General features: G+C 39.3%; 1 protein-coding gene across 1 annotated transcript in view; it reads right to left on the bottom strand.

Annotated features, from left to right (window-relative positions):
- Nucleotides 1-1,553: 1,553 nt before the first annotated feature.
- LOC106580237 (uncharacterized) overlaps nt 1,554-17,463 on the bottom strand; it is a 32,307-nt gene continuing 16,397 nt past the window's right edge. Inside the window, exons 5-6 of the mRNA XM_045704212.1 lie at nt 16,876-17,181; nt 1,554-1,823 (exon numbers count right to left, since the gene is read on the bottom strand). Of these exons, the coding sequence (XP_045560168.1) occupies nt 1,684-1,823; nt 16,876-17,181 (446 nt within the window). The 3' untranslated portion in view covers nt 1,554-1,683. The remainder of the gene's footprint in view (nt 1,824-16,875; nt 17,182-17,463) is intronic.

The following is a 17,463-nucleotide window of genomic DNA, read 5'->3' as shown; positions in this document are numbered from 1 at the left end:
GCAATTAGTTGTGCAATTTAGTTTGTGTGTTTCTTGTTTGAAGTGTAACAATCAGGTTCTCTTCTTTATAAGTGTGTTATTCTATTTGTGTATCTCTGTGATATTGGATTTGTGCAATTTAGTTTTATTTGTGTGTTTTTGTTAGCAATAGGGTAGTGTAATAATTTTATTATTTATTTTAATTTTATTTAGATTCTACAATTTCTTTCTATTTGTCTTTGTTACTTCTTTTTGATATTTATGAGTTTTATTTTTGTATATATTTTTTATATAGTTTTAAACATTATGATTATTTATTTGTGTTGTTCCAAATGTCAGAATAAAAATTACAGTTAGTGCATAATGGTGCTTTATTTTGTTAGGTGCTGAAGGGGGGGTTCGCCCAGGGAGCCATACAAGCTAGAACCGCCACTGCGTAGCTTTTTAGGAGTTAGTTATTGGTTTTAGTCCCTCTGAATAAGAATTATCCACCTCTAAATGTAAAAATGAATAACCAACAACTCATCACACGATCTAGCTGTGGTTATGCAGCTATATCTTGTTTCCACCTTATTAGAAAACCAAAGAAATATATTAACCACATTTTCCCACCACTATTGAGTCTAGGCTCAACATCTGCGTCTTAACATGCAGATAGAAGCAAACAGATTGAAAAAAGAGATGATCTTATTGTTTCCGCTTCTGAAGAGATTCAATAAAATCTACTTTTCATAAATAAGAATAGATGATCTTATAATAAAGAAATAAAAAAAAATTGGGGGGTTTTAGGTAACTTTATTTTTTTCTGTTATGGTGACAATTTCATCATACAAAACAGCCCAAAACAGCCCAATACAGTATGTAGAATCCTTTGCAGAGCCATGTTTGTTGTAACATTTCTTTCATGAAGGCAGCGAAGGAAAATGTCACTCTTCGTACAAACCTACCAATGTAAACAACATCAATGTAAAAAAATATATATATTTTCACTCATTGATCAATTTGTCTGCTCAATAAGCACTAATTTTTGTTCTTCAAAGAAAATATAAAATACGTATTTTCTATTACTCATGTTAATGAATAAAATATGTTAGAACACAAATTAAATTATTGGGGGGTAAAAACACTTCATTACACACATGACAAGTTACTAAATGTTATATTGGATAATGATACATAGGACATTTGGAAATAATGGCCCTACATATTTAATAATGTATCGGTAAATATAATATTTAGGTTAATATTTTTGTATAAATCAAATACAGATTTTGTAAAAAGTTTAATTTAAGCTATGACAGATACTCAAGGGCATCTTTCATGAAACAGTCTACATTTAAATCGTAAGGATCTACCTTCAAGATTTGCTTTCCTTATTTTTCACACAACCTTAACTTAACCTTTATTCAAGTGTCTGCAGTGGGTAGCTCCCACAATCATAAAAAGTGTAATATTAGGCTTCATTTTTATTTTCAGCAGGGAAACACAATTTACATGAAATGTTCTGCAATTCATGTCGTAATTGGCAGTTGAAGTTAAGGGAAGACATGAAATCTATGGCTCACAATATTTTAGCATCTTAAATATAAAGCTAAAAAAAATAAGAAAATTGGCCTACAAATGAAATGTTAGACCTCAATGGGATGTAAAATCCATGTTTTTCCCAGCCTACTACAACTCGATCCATACTGGGTGGTATCCTTTCTACAGGTGTTGTGTCCACTTCCCCATGTTCCTGTGGTGCAGCAGGAGAGAGAGCCCACAGCAGTACACCATGCTCTTCACTATCATCACTGTATAAACCAAAGAGGCCAGGTTCAGACTGCACATGAAGGAGAAGGGATCTGGGGAAAAGAAAAGAGTATATTGGCCGAGATTTTAGCCAGTGAATTTATTTGAATAAAGTCCTGTTTTCTGTTAGTTTTTGTTTGGCGTTATCTTCTTCAAATCAAGCTTTATTTATACAGCACATTTCAGACATGGAATGCAACACAATGTGCTTCACGGTTAAAATGAATACAAACAATGAAAATAAAAACTGAAATATTTACTACACAACAAACACGAGGATAAAACACAAAAGAATAACAATAAAAACTGAACGATGAAAAAAACACCCCAAAGCTAAAAATGTGTGTTTTAAAATCTCTTTTAAATATGTCCACAGTTTCAGCCCCCCTCAGGTTCTCTCGCAGGCTATTCCAACGGCTGGGGGCATAATAACTAAAGACTGCCTCTCCATACCTCCTCGTCTTTGGCTTTGGGATAGTTAAAAGGCCAGTGCCTACAAAGGGACCTACTGGGTACATAACTTAAAAGCATGTCTGACATATTGGGGTGCACAATTGAGGATTGATTCCAAAACCAATAGAAGACTCTTAAAAACATATTCAGGATTGGTGGGTCCTCTGCGGGACGGTTGAGCTAACGTAGGCTAATGCGATTAGCATGAGGCTGTAACTAACAAGAACATTTCCCAGGACATATACATATCTGATACTGGCAGAAAGCTTAAATTCTTGTTAATCTAACTGTGCTGTCCAATTTACAGTAGCTATTACAATGAAATAATACCATGATATTGTTTGAGGAGAGTGCACAATTTTGAACATGAAAAGTTATTTCTAAACAAATTAGTCACATTTGGGCAGTCTTGATACAATATTTCGAAGGGAAATGCAATGGTTCATTGGATCAGTCTAAAACGTTGCACATACACTGATGCCATCTAGTGGCCAACATCTAAATTGCAGCTGGGCTGGAATAATACATTTTGACCTTTCTCTTGCATTTCCAAGATGATGGTACAAAAAATGCAAAAGAACAGTTGTTTTTTTCTTTGTATTATCATTTACCAGATCTATTGTGTTATATTCCCCTACATTCCTTTCAAATTACCACAAACTTCAAAGTGTTTCCTTTCAAATGGTACCAAGAGTATGCATATCCTTTCTTCTGGGCTACAGGCAGTTAGATTTGGGTATGTCATTTTAGGTGAAAAAAAAAAAAAAGGGACAAATCCTTAAGAGTTTTTAACATTGATTAATAAGTAAAATGTGCAGGTTCTTCCATTTAAATTAGACATTTTAAACATTCCCATAATAACCTAGATGAACCAACTTCTCAGGTTAATTAAAGTTGAACTCCCACTTGCCTATAAAAGGTATGATTAATCATTATCATTGATTAACCAAATCAATATGCCTTTGCAAATTAATTCACGTCCAACTCCCACATTACTGATACAGTACTGATGGTTCATTAACATCTATAAATATAATAAAATTGTCTTTGAAGTTTCCAATGTATTCCAAAACCAAACTTTGGAAAAATAGGAACTATTGAATTTTTTTCTCCTCTAAAATGTTCTAATAATGTGCAAGCTATCAGAGCGAGTGGTCCCCACTCCCCCGCTAATTAGTGAACCCTCACCCATAAGATGATTGATCTCTGACCTCAGCAGCGATACCAACCCTAACTTTGCCATTAGCGGAAAAACAATAGAAATCGCGACAAACGCTCTCCAAAATCAACCTTCGGGCACAGGCCTTGTAAAGGTTCTCTCCAGTTTAGCCCGGATGTCTTGCCATCCGAGATTGGCATCGGTCCAATACCGTAGTGCGCAGCTGAAGCACGAGCAGGAATTGGTAGACATAAAGGGACAGGTGAAGAGAACCGGGAAACTGATGACAAATGCAGAAAAGGGATACATTTAGCTAGCTATGAACTGCGTTTAAAAATGGAACAATTAAATGTAATTGCAAAAACTTATGAAGACGAACGAGCAGAAACTCTTCAACAAAATCGTCTTCTACAGGAACAAAATCGCCTTCTACAGGAACAACTCGATTTAGCCCAAACTAAATATGACGATGTCCACGCCAAACTAGATAACTCGTCAGATTTATCTACAAACTGGAGTGAGCAGCTTGATAACATGCATGCAGTTTTGTTGAACGTTACTCAAAGTAACAATGTTCTACTCAAAAGGCTGCAGACCAAAGACGATCAGTTATTAATGAACACAATGACTAGGTTGGATGACAGGTCAGCAGAACTTATTGAAGTCGCTGACCAAATGAATGATGAGAGAACTCAGGTGATGAAGATGGAAATATTGATTTATAAGCAAGCGGAGGAAATCTCATCTCTCGCACAGTACTCAATACCTCTATCTGCAAACCATGACAGATAAGTATGAGACCAAAAGGAGCAAGTGCGACACTCACGTGTCCAAAATCAGTACTCTAAGTGCTCAAGTGGACTCCGCAATGCAGCAGAATACCACCCTTAGGTACAATCTGGTGGAATTCCAGAACGGCCACGCACTACAGCGTGACTACCCAACCAAGCAACTGGAGTCCGGTACTCAAAGGAGTGAAGACGATAGATGGTTTCAGACTTTGCCTCCCTCATGTGTCCCTCAGTCTTCTCCTCTTGGCAATATGGAAGTAATATGGAAGAGTTTTTACCGTTCAAACAAATGTTTCTGTCGAACATGTATCCCACCATTACCTACTTAGGCCTTACAGCCCATGTTGGCTTGCCTATCTTATAACTCAGAGAGCTTGCAAACACAGCTTTTGAGGCATCAAATGCTCGCAACACTAAGAGCCTTGACAACTCGGTTTTGAAGTTTGATCAGGAGCACTCATTCCAGTTAGAGGGTGCATTATCAGGTATTGGAGCGTTGAGAGATGAAGCACAACAACGGTTTTTTACCATGAAACCACGAATACAATAACCTCTGCGGTCGAAATAACTGTAAAGTACATCGCCATCGAAACGATTACCGCTCTACAATTGACCGGTTCGCTACGTTCCTGCACCCAACCCACAAAAAGTGTCAGAACACAAGTGTAACAAAGGGTTAAAGGACAATCAAAACGTAGATCAATGTTCTCTAGAAAGAGAGAAAAATTTGAGAAAAGGGTAAAAGATAAGTCACAAGGACTAGACAGGGAATTGCCAGACACCAGGTCCGCAGGAATTAACCTGTTAGGGCTAGGGGGCAGTATTGACACGGCCGGATAAAAAACGTACCCGATTTAATCTGGTTACTACTCCTGCCCAGTAACTAGAATATGCATATAATTATTGGCTTTGGATAGAAAACACCCTAACGTTTCTAAAACTGTTTGAATGGTGTCTGTGAGTATAACAGAACTCAAATGGCAGGCCAAAACCTGAGAAGATTCCATGCAGGAAGTGGCCTGTCTGAGAAGTTGTGTTTCATCTTGGCTCTTTTTATTGAAGACTGAGGATCTTTGCTCTAACGTGACACTTCCTACGGCTCCCATAGGCTCTCAGAGCCCGGGAAAAAGCTGAACAATATCGAGGCAGCCTCTGGCTGAAACACATTATCGCTTTTGGCAAGTGGCCGATCAGAGTACTATGGGCTTAGGCGCGTGCCCGAGTCGACCGAATGCTTTATTTTCTTTCGTCTGTTTACCTAAACGCAGATTCCGGGTCGGAATATTATCGCTTTTTTATGAGAAAAATGGCATAAAAATTGATTTTAAACAGCGGTTGACATGCTTCGAAGTACGGTAATGGAATATTTAGAATTTTTTTGTCACGAATTGCGCCATGCTCGTCACCCTTATTTACCCTTTCGGATAGTGTCTTGAACGCACGAACAAAACACCGCTGTTTGGATATAACTATGGATTATTTTGAACCAAACCAACATTTGTTATTGAAGTAGAAATCCTGGGAGTGCATTCTGACGAAGACAGCAAAGGTAATAACATTTTTCTTATAGTAAATCTGACTTTGGTGAGTGCTACATTTGCTGGGTGTCTAAATAGCTAGCCCTGTGATGCCGGGCTATCTACTGAGAATATTGCAAAATGTGCTTTCACCGAAAAGCTATTTTAAAATCGGACATATCGAGTGCATAGAGGAGTTCTGTATCTATAATTCTTAAAATAATTGTTATGCTTTTTGTGAACGGTTATCGTGAGTAATTTAGTAAATTCACCGGCAGTGTTTGGTGGGAATGCTAGTCACATGCTAGTCACATGCTAATGTAAAAAGCTAGTTTTTGATATAAATATGAACTTGATTGAACAAAACATGCATGTATTGTATAACATAATGTCCTAGGGTTGTCATCTGATGAAGATCATCAAAGGTTAGTGCTGCATTTAGCTGTGGTTTGGGTTTATGTGACATTATATGCTAGCTTGAAAAATGGGTGTCTGATTATTTCTGGCTGGGTACTCTGCTGACATAATCTAATGTTTTGCTTTCGTTGTAAAGCCTTTTTGAAATCGGACAGTGTGGTTAGATTAACGAGTCTTGTCTTTAACCTCTATGGGCTAGGCGGGGCGTAATCGTCCCACCTACGCAACAGCCAGTGTAATCCAGTGGAGCGATTTTCAAATATCTTAAGTCATATGTTTGAAAAATTGAAGTTTTTGCATTTCTGAGGTTTTTGAATAACGCGCCACGGGATTACACTGGCTGTTACGTAGGTGGGACGATTTGGTGCCACCTACCCTAGAGAGGTTAACACCCTTAGCATCCTTAAAAATCTAATTTCTCCCACTCTCACTCGAGACCCTATCCAGGGCCCGCTTGACAAAGAAACAAGCCCACAGGCTTTGTCTTTGGACTCTGATACAAAGGTTGCGAAGAAAAGGTCAAAAGCTTTGCTAAAACAAAGCCCACTCAAAATCAGAAAAGTCTACCTGTTTTCACCTTGACACATAACGTCATTGCGAATGACCACTCCACTTTGTAGGGAATATGTCCACTCTAAACGGCCATACCTGGAAACAGTCCCGGAGGACTGCTTAACTTGTCATGCGCAAATTGAGTCGGGCGCGACAATATCGCTCATCTCTCAAACATTGTTCAATGATCTCAAAAGGGCTTTGAAGCCAACTAAACACTGGTTAAAACTACCTCACCTCTCACATTGAGAGTCATGCTGAAACTACACTTCCAGGACGTATCGCTCGTTCACCCTGTGTATGTTACCAGCCTCGAATCTGAACCTCTGCTACTCGGAGCAGGCTTGATGGATCGGTAACTCCCACTGATGGATTGGAGAACATACCATGTATGGTCACAGTGCCTTCTCCTAACACTAGCTGCAACTTAATCATCCACGAATGGTATCTGTCAAAAGCAACCCTTGGGAAAAAGACATTTCGAAACCTCTTGGAGCAGAATCCGATCCAAGGAGATATTACGATATCTCAACACATTCCAACAGCAAACCTGATTGACCATTCTTTTCATGATTTCGAGCCAGCAGTCTCTGTGAATGAGCAATTTCCCTCCTCCTTGAAGTCGTGCAATACTGTAGTTGAGATGAACTTCTCTTTCTCTTCGGACACTTCCGCAAGCACTGTGGCCGTCTCAGCAAGAAAAACATAGATGAGCAGAGTTTACTCTGCTTCTGATGATACATCTTCCGCTTTGTGGGGGACCCCTTTGTGTCACTCCTTGCAATGACACTAATGGCGTCAGTCCAGCAACTGACCCGATGACTCCCACTGGTGAAACACTTTGCGATATCACAGACAGATATCCTTGTCTCAGTTCGCAGGTACTGAAGAGGTTGCCACACGCGGACGCTGTGGTGACTGACAGGCCTTAACAGCCACTGAGGGTTTTGAAGCACAAACACCAGGAGATTTGGTTGAAAGGTTACAGGCATTCTCATAACAACGCGGCCGCTGACAACTCATTCATAGGGTCCGACCTTTTCATTTGTGCCTCGGATACCAACACCAACCGCTGGTGGGGCCCAGACCCATGATGAGCCTCATCGAGGCCGGTGGGGGGGTTGAGACTACGTGCAACACCATACGAGGACGCCAGAGCAGAAAACAAATTTAGTTGTAAACTCTCCTATGAGAACAGTGAGGAGCAGACAGGCCCCTAGACGGGGATAATCTTAGAACACATCTAAGATATTACTGAGGTGTACCACACTGGTCGTAAAAGAAGTCCAGTGGACTTCCACCTCCAAAACAAATGGCAAAAATAATCATGCCTGGCCATGTGTAGGTTCAACAACAATACAACTATTAAAATGCTCTAATCATGTGTTCCGGTAGGATAACTGGTCCCTTTGAGTACCAGTGCCAATGCTACCACAGTCAGTCCAGCAACAATCAGTAAGAGGATTAGAGACCTCACAAGTCAAATTGCTACTGATAATAGTGACAACGGAGTTAGTTGTCACTCAGATTGCAATACGTGTAAGGGAATCTCAGAACACTCTTCTGATGGTCACCACACATGCCACTAATAAATAGAACCCTCCGTTCAGGAGGAAAGTTATTAGAAGTCATGAACCATAATCACACCGCGTATGACTGGTTCAGTGTTTAGAGAGTACTTCCGTCATGAGGTTAGCTCCTCCGTGGATAACATAGCTATGAAATAGACTCCTTCATACCTATCACCGCTACAATGGTGTAAGACATATTGACGTGTAGTAAAAATACTACAGGTCCCCTTAACACATGTCTGGAGGTTGACATCAATTCTTACTGACCTCCAGGCATTGACCTGGAAATTATCTGATGACGTCAGACTCAATCTGAACAGGTTGCAACCTACCAGGATACTTGGTTCTTTCCCTTGGCATGTGCCCTTATAAACACATATACGCACGCAAACAACGGAACATTTAATGAGGATTTATGCTCGCATCACATAAGGGGTCGAACGAAATACCAGCCTTAGTAAAGTTGAACATTTACTCTTAGGCCTTTTCGACTCTACAGCTACAGTACTCACCAGTTTCTCCACAGAGGTCCATAGGTGATCCCTGTAGACTGCCCAAAGCTGGTGCCTTCAAGCTGTAGACTAATCATGTAGTTATCAACTTGGGATAGTGCCCTAAGCAACACACCGCAAATTAGGAACCCTAGATATGGCATTAGACAATGCCATGATAGGGTCACTTTGCCAGGACCTTGGACGTATATAGAATGCAGTTCAATTAGATGGTTTTGGTGTGATATACAAAATATGGTTATCTTTTGTTTATGCTTTCATTCCTTTTTGTTTCATTTCCTTAGACACTTAGGAAGTGATAGAGCCATAACCAAAGCCCCATACAACCATCACTTAGTGCCACAACACCAGAATAGTGCCACAACACCACAAGAAATTGAATTATATATTTTGTGAGTGTGTTAACATCTGCCTAAGTTACTGCCCAGATCTTCCAGTCTGGACGACCAGACGATGGGTCCGGAACACCGATCCCAATCCAGACATCCACTGCCCATCCTTGTGTCGACCTGTTCCATTTTCAGAAATCCTACCCGGGTCGACCACCAGAGGGAGACTGCAACGGCGATCACCAACCAGACATCCCCTGACCATTCCTGTAGTACTTTGCAGCTTCCAGGAAACGTACCAAGGTAAACCGCTAGAGGGGGACCGCAGCTGCAATCACCAACCGGACATCCACTGCATATTCTTGTGGTGGACTGCTCTGCTTTCAGAGAGCTTAACAAGGTCAACCACCAGAGGGGGGATCCCAACAATGATCCACAACCAGGACATCATGTGGTCATTGTTCGTAGGTTGCTTTGCAACTTGCAGGATAATCACAAGATTCAACCCACCAGAAGGGGACTGTCATGATGTGCCCTGGGGGGAGGATCATAACCTCCCCCTCTCTCTTTCACCACAGTTTTATGACTTTACGACAGGTCATAAATACCTGGTAGAAACTGCCATGCAGTATTGAGGGACAGAGTCTACCAGAACAAAGAGCTTCTCTCAGTTCAAAACTCCTAATTCCCAAAATGGGAGAACTAAATATTATTTATACCGTTGAGAACGTGGGAATGGTCCGTGGACACTTAAGGGACAGTCAAGTCGAGTGTTTCATTTGGTGATCTCATGAAGGACAGGAAACACATATCTCTTAATAAAGTGTACATTTCCCAGCTGTCAGGTTTACATCTAGATATTGTGAAACGTATGTGATTAAACACGAAACTATTTGTGGAAAGATGTAATGTGATGTTTTCCTAAATGAGACTGGATTTTCATCTAAAGATTAACTTGTCAGTGGCCACGCCCACGTGAGCATAGCTATTATGTCGGCGTTATGGAACCGCCCTTTTCTACTCCAGAGTATAAAAACACCCGTGACAAAATGTACATTTCATGCCAAAGAGATCCACGGTAAGCCGGACGTCTCGAATGGTTAAGAAGTCAGAGAACACCGGGACAGAGTCCCCACGTTGGAATGGCTACAATTCTATAGGCCACAGAGACCATACACCTGTAGTTTTGGCTACAGTACTAGAAATTGTTAAAATCTGAGAATATCGATCACTGCAGAAGAAGGAGCAAATTCTAGATGACACAAATTTACTAGTCTGCAGCTAGAAATGATGCAAACCTTGAACGAGAATACTGACACCTGCCAAAGCATCTATTCTATGGGAACATTTCTGAATGATACTCTGAAGTATCCATTCTATCCACCTACAACCACGAAAGACATTGTGACTTCTGGGGAAGTTAACCAGAGACCCCGATGAACTCTACAGGACGATCAAGTGTTTTCAACGATGAGACAAGAACGACATACGGGCGAAAATATATATATATATTGCAATTATTCTTGAATGAGCGACCGTTCATGTGTGAAGGATTAGCATTTCAATTAGTATAATTATCCATTGTGTGTAGCGAATCCATTTTGTCTTTTCCGCTCTCTGTCACCACCCCTTTCCTTTGTCTATCAAGCCGTCATATCGGCTTCATCTACTAGGGACCTTTTCTTTGTATCATTGCTAGTAACCAATATCTACTGTTTTTTTATGTATTTTTGTGGTTACTTAGTTAGTAAATAAATAATTAACTTCTTGTTAATCCAGCCGCTGTGTCAGATTTCAAAAAGGCTTTACGGCGAAAGCACATCATGCGATTATCTGAGGACAGCACCTCTCATACAAAAGCATGAAAAACATTTTTCAACCAGTGTCATAATTACAGCCGTGTTGAAGAGACCAAACTGCAGCAGGTGAAATGTAGATACTCATCTTTTTAATATATAAGAGCAAAGTATCCACGGGAAAAAAAACAATGAACAAAAACGACTAACAACAGGCTAACTACATACCAAAAACTAGCAGTGTTAGCACAACCACCCACAACCCCAAGTGACAAACATACTCCTAATTATATGACTCCCAATCAGGAACAACGATAACCAGCTGTCCCTGATCGGGAGCCACACAGACCCACATAGAGATACAACACCCAGAACACACATACACAGACATACTCTGCCACGTCCTGACCAAAACTACACAACAACACCCTCTGCTGGTCAGGACGTGACAACCAGGCAGGTGCGCCACGAAAGTCAGAAATAGCAATGTAATAAATGCCTTACCTTTGAAGATCTTCTTCTGTTGGCACTCAAAGGTCCCAACTACATCACAAATTGTCATTTTGTTCGATTAAGTCCTTCATTATGTCCCGAAAAACTCAGTTTAGCAAGCACGCTTCATTCAATAATCCACCGATTTCCCTCATTCAAAATGCATACAAAATGAATCCCAAACGTTACCAATAAACTTCTCCAAACAAGTCAAACAACGTTTATAATCAAACCTCAGGTACCCTAATACATAAATAAACCATACAATTTAAGACAGAGAATCGTTATTGTCTTTACCGGGGATAAACAACAAAGAATGCGCTCTCATCCATGCGCAGGAAAACACTACAGCCAAAATGGGAGCCACTTAGAAAAACTACAAATTCTAGCTCATTTTTCAAAAAACAAGCCTGAAACTCTTTCTAAAGACTGACATCTAGTGGAAGCCCTAGGAACTGCAATCTGGGAGGATTTCGCCTCATAATTAACATGAATTTTTTGGGGGGTGGTTTGTCCTCTGGGTTTCGCCTGCCATATCAGTTCTGTTATAATCACAGACATTATTTTAACAGTTTGGGAAACTTTAGAGTGTATTATATGCATATCCTAGCTTCTGGGCCTGAGTAACAGGCAGTTTACTTTGGGCATGCTTTTCATCCGGATGTGAAAATACTGCCCACTAGCCCAAAGAGGTTAAGCCAATTTGTATATTGCTGATTCATTATGGAAACTAGGGTTCGTGCAGATATCCAAGGGTTTGTGACTTTCTGTAATGAGAACTGATGAGGCAATTAAGAATTAATTATTAGAAGACTAATTGAAGAGTTAAATTCGGGAAAAGTATAACTTTGTAATCTCAACATTTTCCGTGGTGCCCCAACTTCCTAGTTAATTAATGTTTACATGATTAGTTTAATCACGTAATAATTAAACCTAGAGAACTAATTTTATATAAATAAGTCTTCATATTTAATGATAGTCCAGACTCGACACATGTATCTCATAGACACATTTTCATCTTATACAATGGGTGGGTCTTATTCTGAATGATGATTGGTTTAAACCGCATTCCAGCCGGTGTCTATTCCACAAGTTGCTAAAGGCTAAATCTATGAAGTTAAAATGACTATTTACTCTGTTCCATCTGACTGTACAATCCACTGTTTCATCAGCCCAGGCAGAGAAGTTATGCACTTGATATCCACTATAAAAAGCATCTAGACATTGTCACATTTCTTTTAGACTAACATTTAGATTTCAACAGCGGAGATTTGTTTAAAGCTTACTGTCTGTCTCTCCGGCATTTGCAACATTGTTTCAATATTAAAATTCGATCTCCTGCTGCCCCATACTAATGAAAGTGTCCGGAGTCCGGACAAGACCGACAGGCAGGCAGGCAGTGTTTCTCAGCCTGTCAAAATCATGAATCAGCTGGCATAATTGTTATGATATATACAAAAAACGTCAATTGATGAAAGGACAAATGAAACGCACGCAATTTGCAGTCTTTCCATCTTCAATTTTAAGTGATTGTATTACTGCAGCTGTGTTGTTGGCTAGCTCCTCTGAACATCAGTGTCCTGACAAGTTAGCATATTTTCTATGCCAGGCAAAATCGTGCGTCATTAGATCATTGTTATCGATGATCCAAATAAATGTCACTAGAAAATGATTAAACAAATGCAAATGCTGCTACTTTGCTGTTATTCAGGCTGCACTTTTTGACATGATTGTAAGTTAGCCATAGTTGGCTAGCTAGCAAGCAAGGGATAAGAACATTGACAGCCAGTACGGCAATGGAACATTTAGAATGAACGTCTGGGTCGTGTCCATAGATACAGAACAAAAAGACTGAACGACTAGGTCGGGTCGTGTTTCTAGCAACAGAACCGATAGAATGAAAGACCAGCCGACTTTGGTAGCAACCCTAGATTTGTGTCGGGACTATATCTTGTAGAAGGATGAAATAGTATTAATAAACTCATGAAAATATAGTTTTTAATGAAAGTATGTCAATCATTATTTGAATATGTTGGTAACCTGTTGTATAAAAATGATAATGCCCTCGAAGCTGGTGTTTGGAGGATGTATTGGCACTGTTTGCCAGCCGTCGACTTCCTCTCGGGCATAACAACTGCCAATATATCCAACAAACACCGGCTTCTCGGGCATTATCACTTAAATGTCATTCTCAACATATCCCTAAAAATAACAAGTTACAATGTTTCCCTTTGTTTACACTGTGTGGTCCTGTCATCATGACTACGATATAGCCGACATTAACTTGTATGCTAATGGTCTCTTATAAATCAATTAAAAGTAATAAAAAAATGTGATAAAAACAAATATCATTACACTCTGCTTAACTTGGTGTTTCCTGTCCTATGCGTTATAACTCGTTCACCGTGAAGATAACGTTTAAAATATCTAGTTCTCAGTTGGCTTGGCGCTCTCATTCAAATTGAATGAGTCAACTGATCAGGGTTGCCAGGTATATCAAACATTTCTAGCCCAATGTGAACATAAACCTTCCCAAAAGGCCTGAAAACTATCCCCATTTTTCTTTCACAACAAGAGAGGACTTGCCATATCTATACAATAATCCCTTTTTCCATAACGTTATTGAGCCAATTAATAAGGAATATCATAGTAACCGTTAGAAGCAAATTTCGTGTTTCCTCAAAATAATTATTATTGCAAGCTATGACATTGCTTAGTCATAGCAGTCAAACGAGTTAAATCGACATCTATTGACAGAAAATGATCTGGCGAGTTTAATAAAGGCAAACTATCTTTTCTCTTGCCACATATTCAAATGAATGTATTACGTCATAAGGATCAAGGGGTATGGTATATGGCCAATATACCACGGCTAAGGAATGTTCTTAACCATGACGCAACGTGGGCTGCCTGGATACAGCCATTACCCGTGGTATATTGGTCATATTCCACAAACCCCCAGTGTGGCTTATTGCTATTTTCAACTGGTTAAAACTGTAATTGGAACAGTTAAAAGTAATGTTTTGTCATACCTGTGCTATATGACAAATCAAAATTCAGGGCTCAACCAGGTTTATAGATAAATCTGACAGGAGAGTTCGAGTCATGAAAGTTGGACAGAGGATCTCGAAGTCTCTGAGAAAGAAACATTGGATGAACATAAAAAACGGCAACTGTGCAGTTATGTGCCATATGTTATGAATACAAACCGTTATAAAGGGCCCATTTGCGAGATTGACTTGTAATTTCAATAGGCATAGGCTACTGATTGGCCTACATCTCTTTTCAGATAGTCTACAGTAGCCTAGACAACATGTAGCCAAGATGTAAACTGAACAAATTAGCAGCTTGCTTAGTTCAAATTAACAGACTAATTTATTCATGAATAGGAAGGCGATTTCGCAATAAGAAGTGCTTGTGTTTCCCAGTAGCATGCTGGAATAAGCTACTGAGGATGGGGTCATAATTTCAGTCACTGAATTAAATATTAATAATATGTATATGAACTGAATATGCTTGTCAACAACAGTCAGTGGTTGTTTTTAATTTCCATAACTTTCATTTCAAATTTACACTCGGGCAGCCCCCGAGACCCAAGACCTGAGTATGCATAAAGCACTTACCGTTTTCTTTAATAAGCAGTCAACATAATAATGCAGTTTAAACCACCTCCACTCACTCAAGTGACTAAAGTGCTCTCTCAACACACACACACACACACACACACACACACACACACACACACACACACACACACACACACACACACACACACACACACAGCCGGCCTCACTGCCTGACAGTAAGCAGCAGGTTACCGTGAAATATATATTGTAATGAAACAGGCAGGGAGCAGGTCTCGAACCCTCAACCATCTGGCCCGAAATCCAGCGCTTCTGTGCCCCAAAAGCATGCTCAAGCGGCAGAGTCGATATCCGCGCTTTTAAACCCAGGGTCGTTACAATCTTTTTTTAAAGAAATGCCACAGCGGCCGCGGTTAAACTTAGAAATAGGATAAAAACCGGCAACCGGCGGCCAATACTTCCCCATACTGGTATATAAATTAATCAGTATAATACCAAGCAACCTCTTTTGACCTTGTGGTGTTTATTTATTTAATGCATTATATTGCCACTGTGCTATGCTAACACACACACTTTTTAAAATGTTTATGTATCCTTTATTTATACAGGTGTTTTCTCATTGAGATAAAATACATTGTTCACTTAATAAATATGGTACCATATGATCATTTTTGGCACCATTTATCATGATTGTGTGTTACCATGGTAGAATGTAAAATGCAGCTTTAAACCATGGTATTTCCATGATCCACATCTATACCATAGTATAAATGATGCAATACCATGGTATTATTTAGGTGCATCGCAGTACTATCATACTTCAAAGCTAAAACCATTGTTCAGATCTATACCATGGTATAAATTATGCAATACCATGGTATTATTTAGGTATAGGGCTAATGGCAGTACCATGGTAAGCGGAGGTGGTATAGGTCATCTATTCACATGCTCATCTAACACTGTTCAGAAACATTTAGCATGCAATAATGTAGCCTATGTTAAGTGTATTATTTTTTGCTCGATCGCCTAAAGGCAACTCCCATTGCCCGCGAAATATGAGACTCACATGCTATTGACATTAGATTGCTATTTTTTTCATCGGTATCATGATGAAGATACTCTCAATGTAAGACCCTACACCTGCTCCCTAACAAAGCGGAGTGAGGGTAGAAAAGAGATGAAAGGTGGATTAAAAAATAGCATGGGCTTGCCTTCAAAATATCACTTTTATATTTGACAGCGCATATAGGCTGCACAGACCAGTAGCCAAATTAAACTCTAAATATTCCATTATATTATTTAGAGTTTTTTTTTTTTATTAGTATTATGTTTCTTAGGACCTACCTAAAACTAATTAATAATGGATTTCTTTGTGATAGTGTATATTATTAAGATTGATGTCCACGCAAATTTGCACAGGTCTAGTCCCACTCCTAAACTTGCTGAGAGATATAAAAGGCTTATCCCAGAATGTGGTAAAAATAGGACTGTATGAATTGGTCTCTAAAAAACATTCCCTGATGAGTTTTTTTTTTTTTTTTACAGGCAACATGCCGTAAAGTCTGTCTGTAAAGGGTATAATTTACCAATCCAAAAATGGTTAGCTGACATGACCAATTAAATGACTGTCAGTGACTGACAAAACAAGAGAAAAACTGCTGATGCACATGCACATGCTCATTTCGAATTTACACCTTGTTTATTCTACTATTCTAACTCTCAACAGTAAGTTGAGACCACGACTGGGGGGGCCCAAAGCGACTGAATATGTCACGTATGCCTGGCACTGAAAGGTATGCAATTTTTACATGGTTGAATAGCCTACATGATAGCCGACTCATATAAATATATTACATGAATAAATATACATAAATAATGATGTATACAAAACAATACACACGAATGTAAAACTATTTCGATGACTGGCTTTACCTTTTAGCATGTCAACATCTTGAGGGTCCCCTTCATGCTCCACATAACATCTGTATTTGTTCTTGTACGCATTCTCTTTATCAATGATGATCATACTGGTCGTCTGTCCTTCCTCCCTCTGCTCTAGCTGTTCCGTCTCTGCTTTGGACACCTCCACTGTTTGGCCGTATTCATCCTCCATCTTCCATGAGATCTTGACCAAGTCTGGAAACATGTCTCTAGCCAGACATATCAGGGTGGTCTTCCCATTCGACTCAGGGTTGGACGCTGGGTAGACCGTCACTTTGGGTTTACGTACGTGATTGTCTGATTTTTCAAGAGAAACAATAACATTTACAGACTTCAGATCTATTATGGTGTCAAGATTAATCGATGTCCCACACCATTTGTTTTATATCCAGCTTTACTGTCTATATTCAAGTAAATAATTAATTACATACATCAATAATTTCCATGTACCAACTCGTCTTTTGTCATAACAACTATCCTTTATGGAATATCCAATTTCAATATAAAGTAAATTATAACGTTAAATATTATTTAAATCATAAGATTCTTAGCTCAGTAAACAATTCAACATTCTTGCCC

Source organism: Salmo salar, chromosome ssa20 (assembly GCF_905237065.1).
Source record: "Salmo salar chromosome ssa20, Ssal_v3.1, whole genome shotgun sequence".
NCBI lineage: Eukaryota > Metazoa > Chordata > Actinopteri > Salmoniformes > Salmonidae > Salmo > Salmo salar.
Note: the sequence above shows the minus strand (reverse complement) of the source record. Positions and strands in the feature narration are given on the sequence as shown.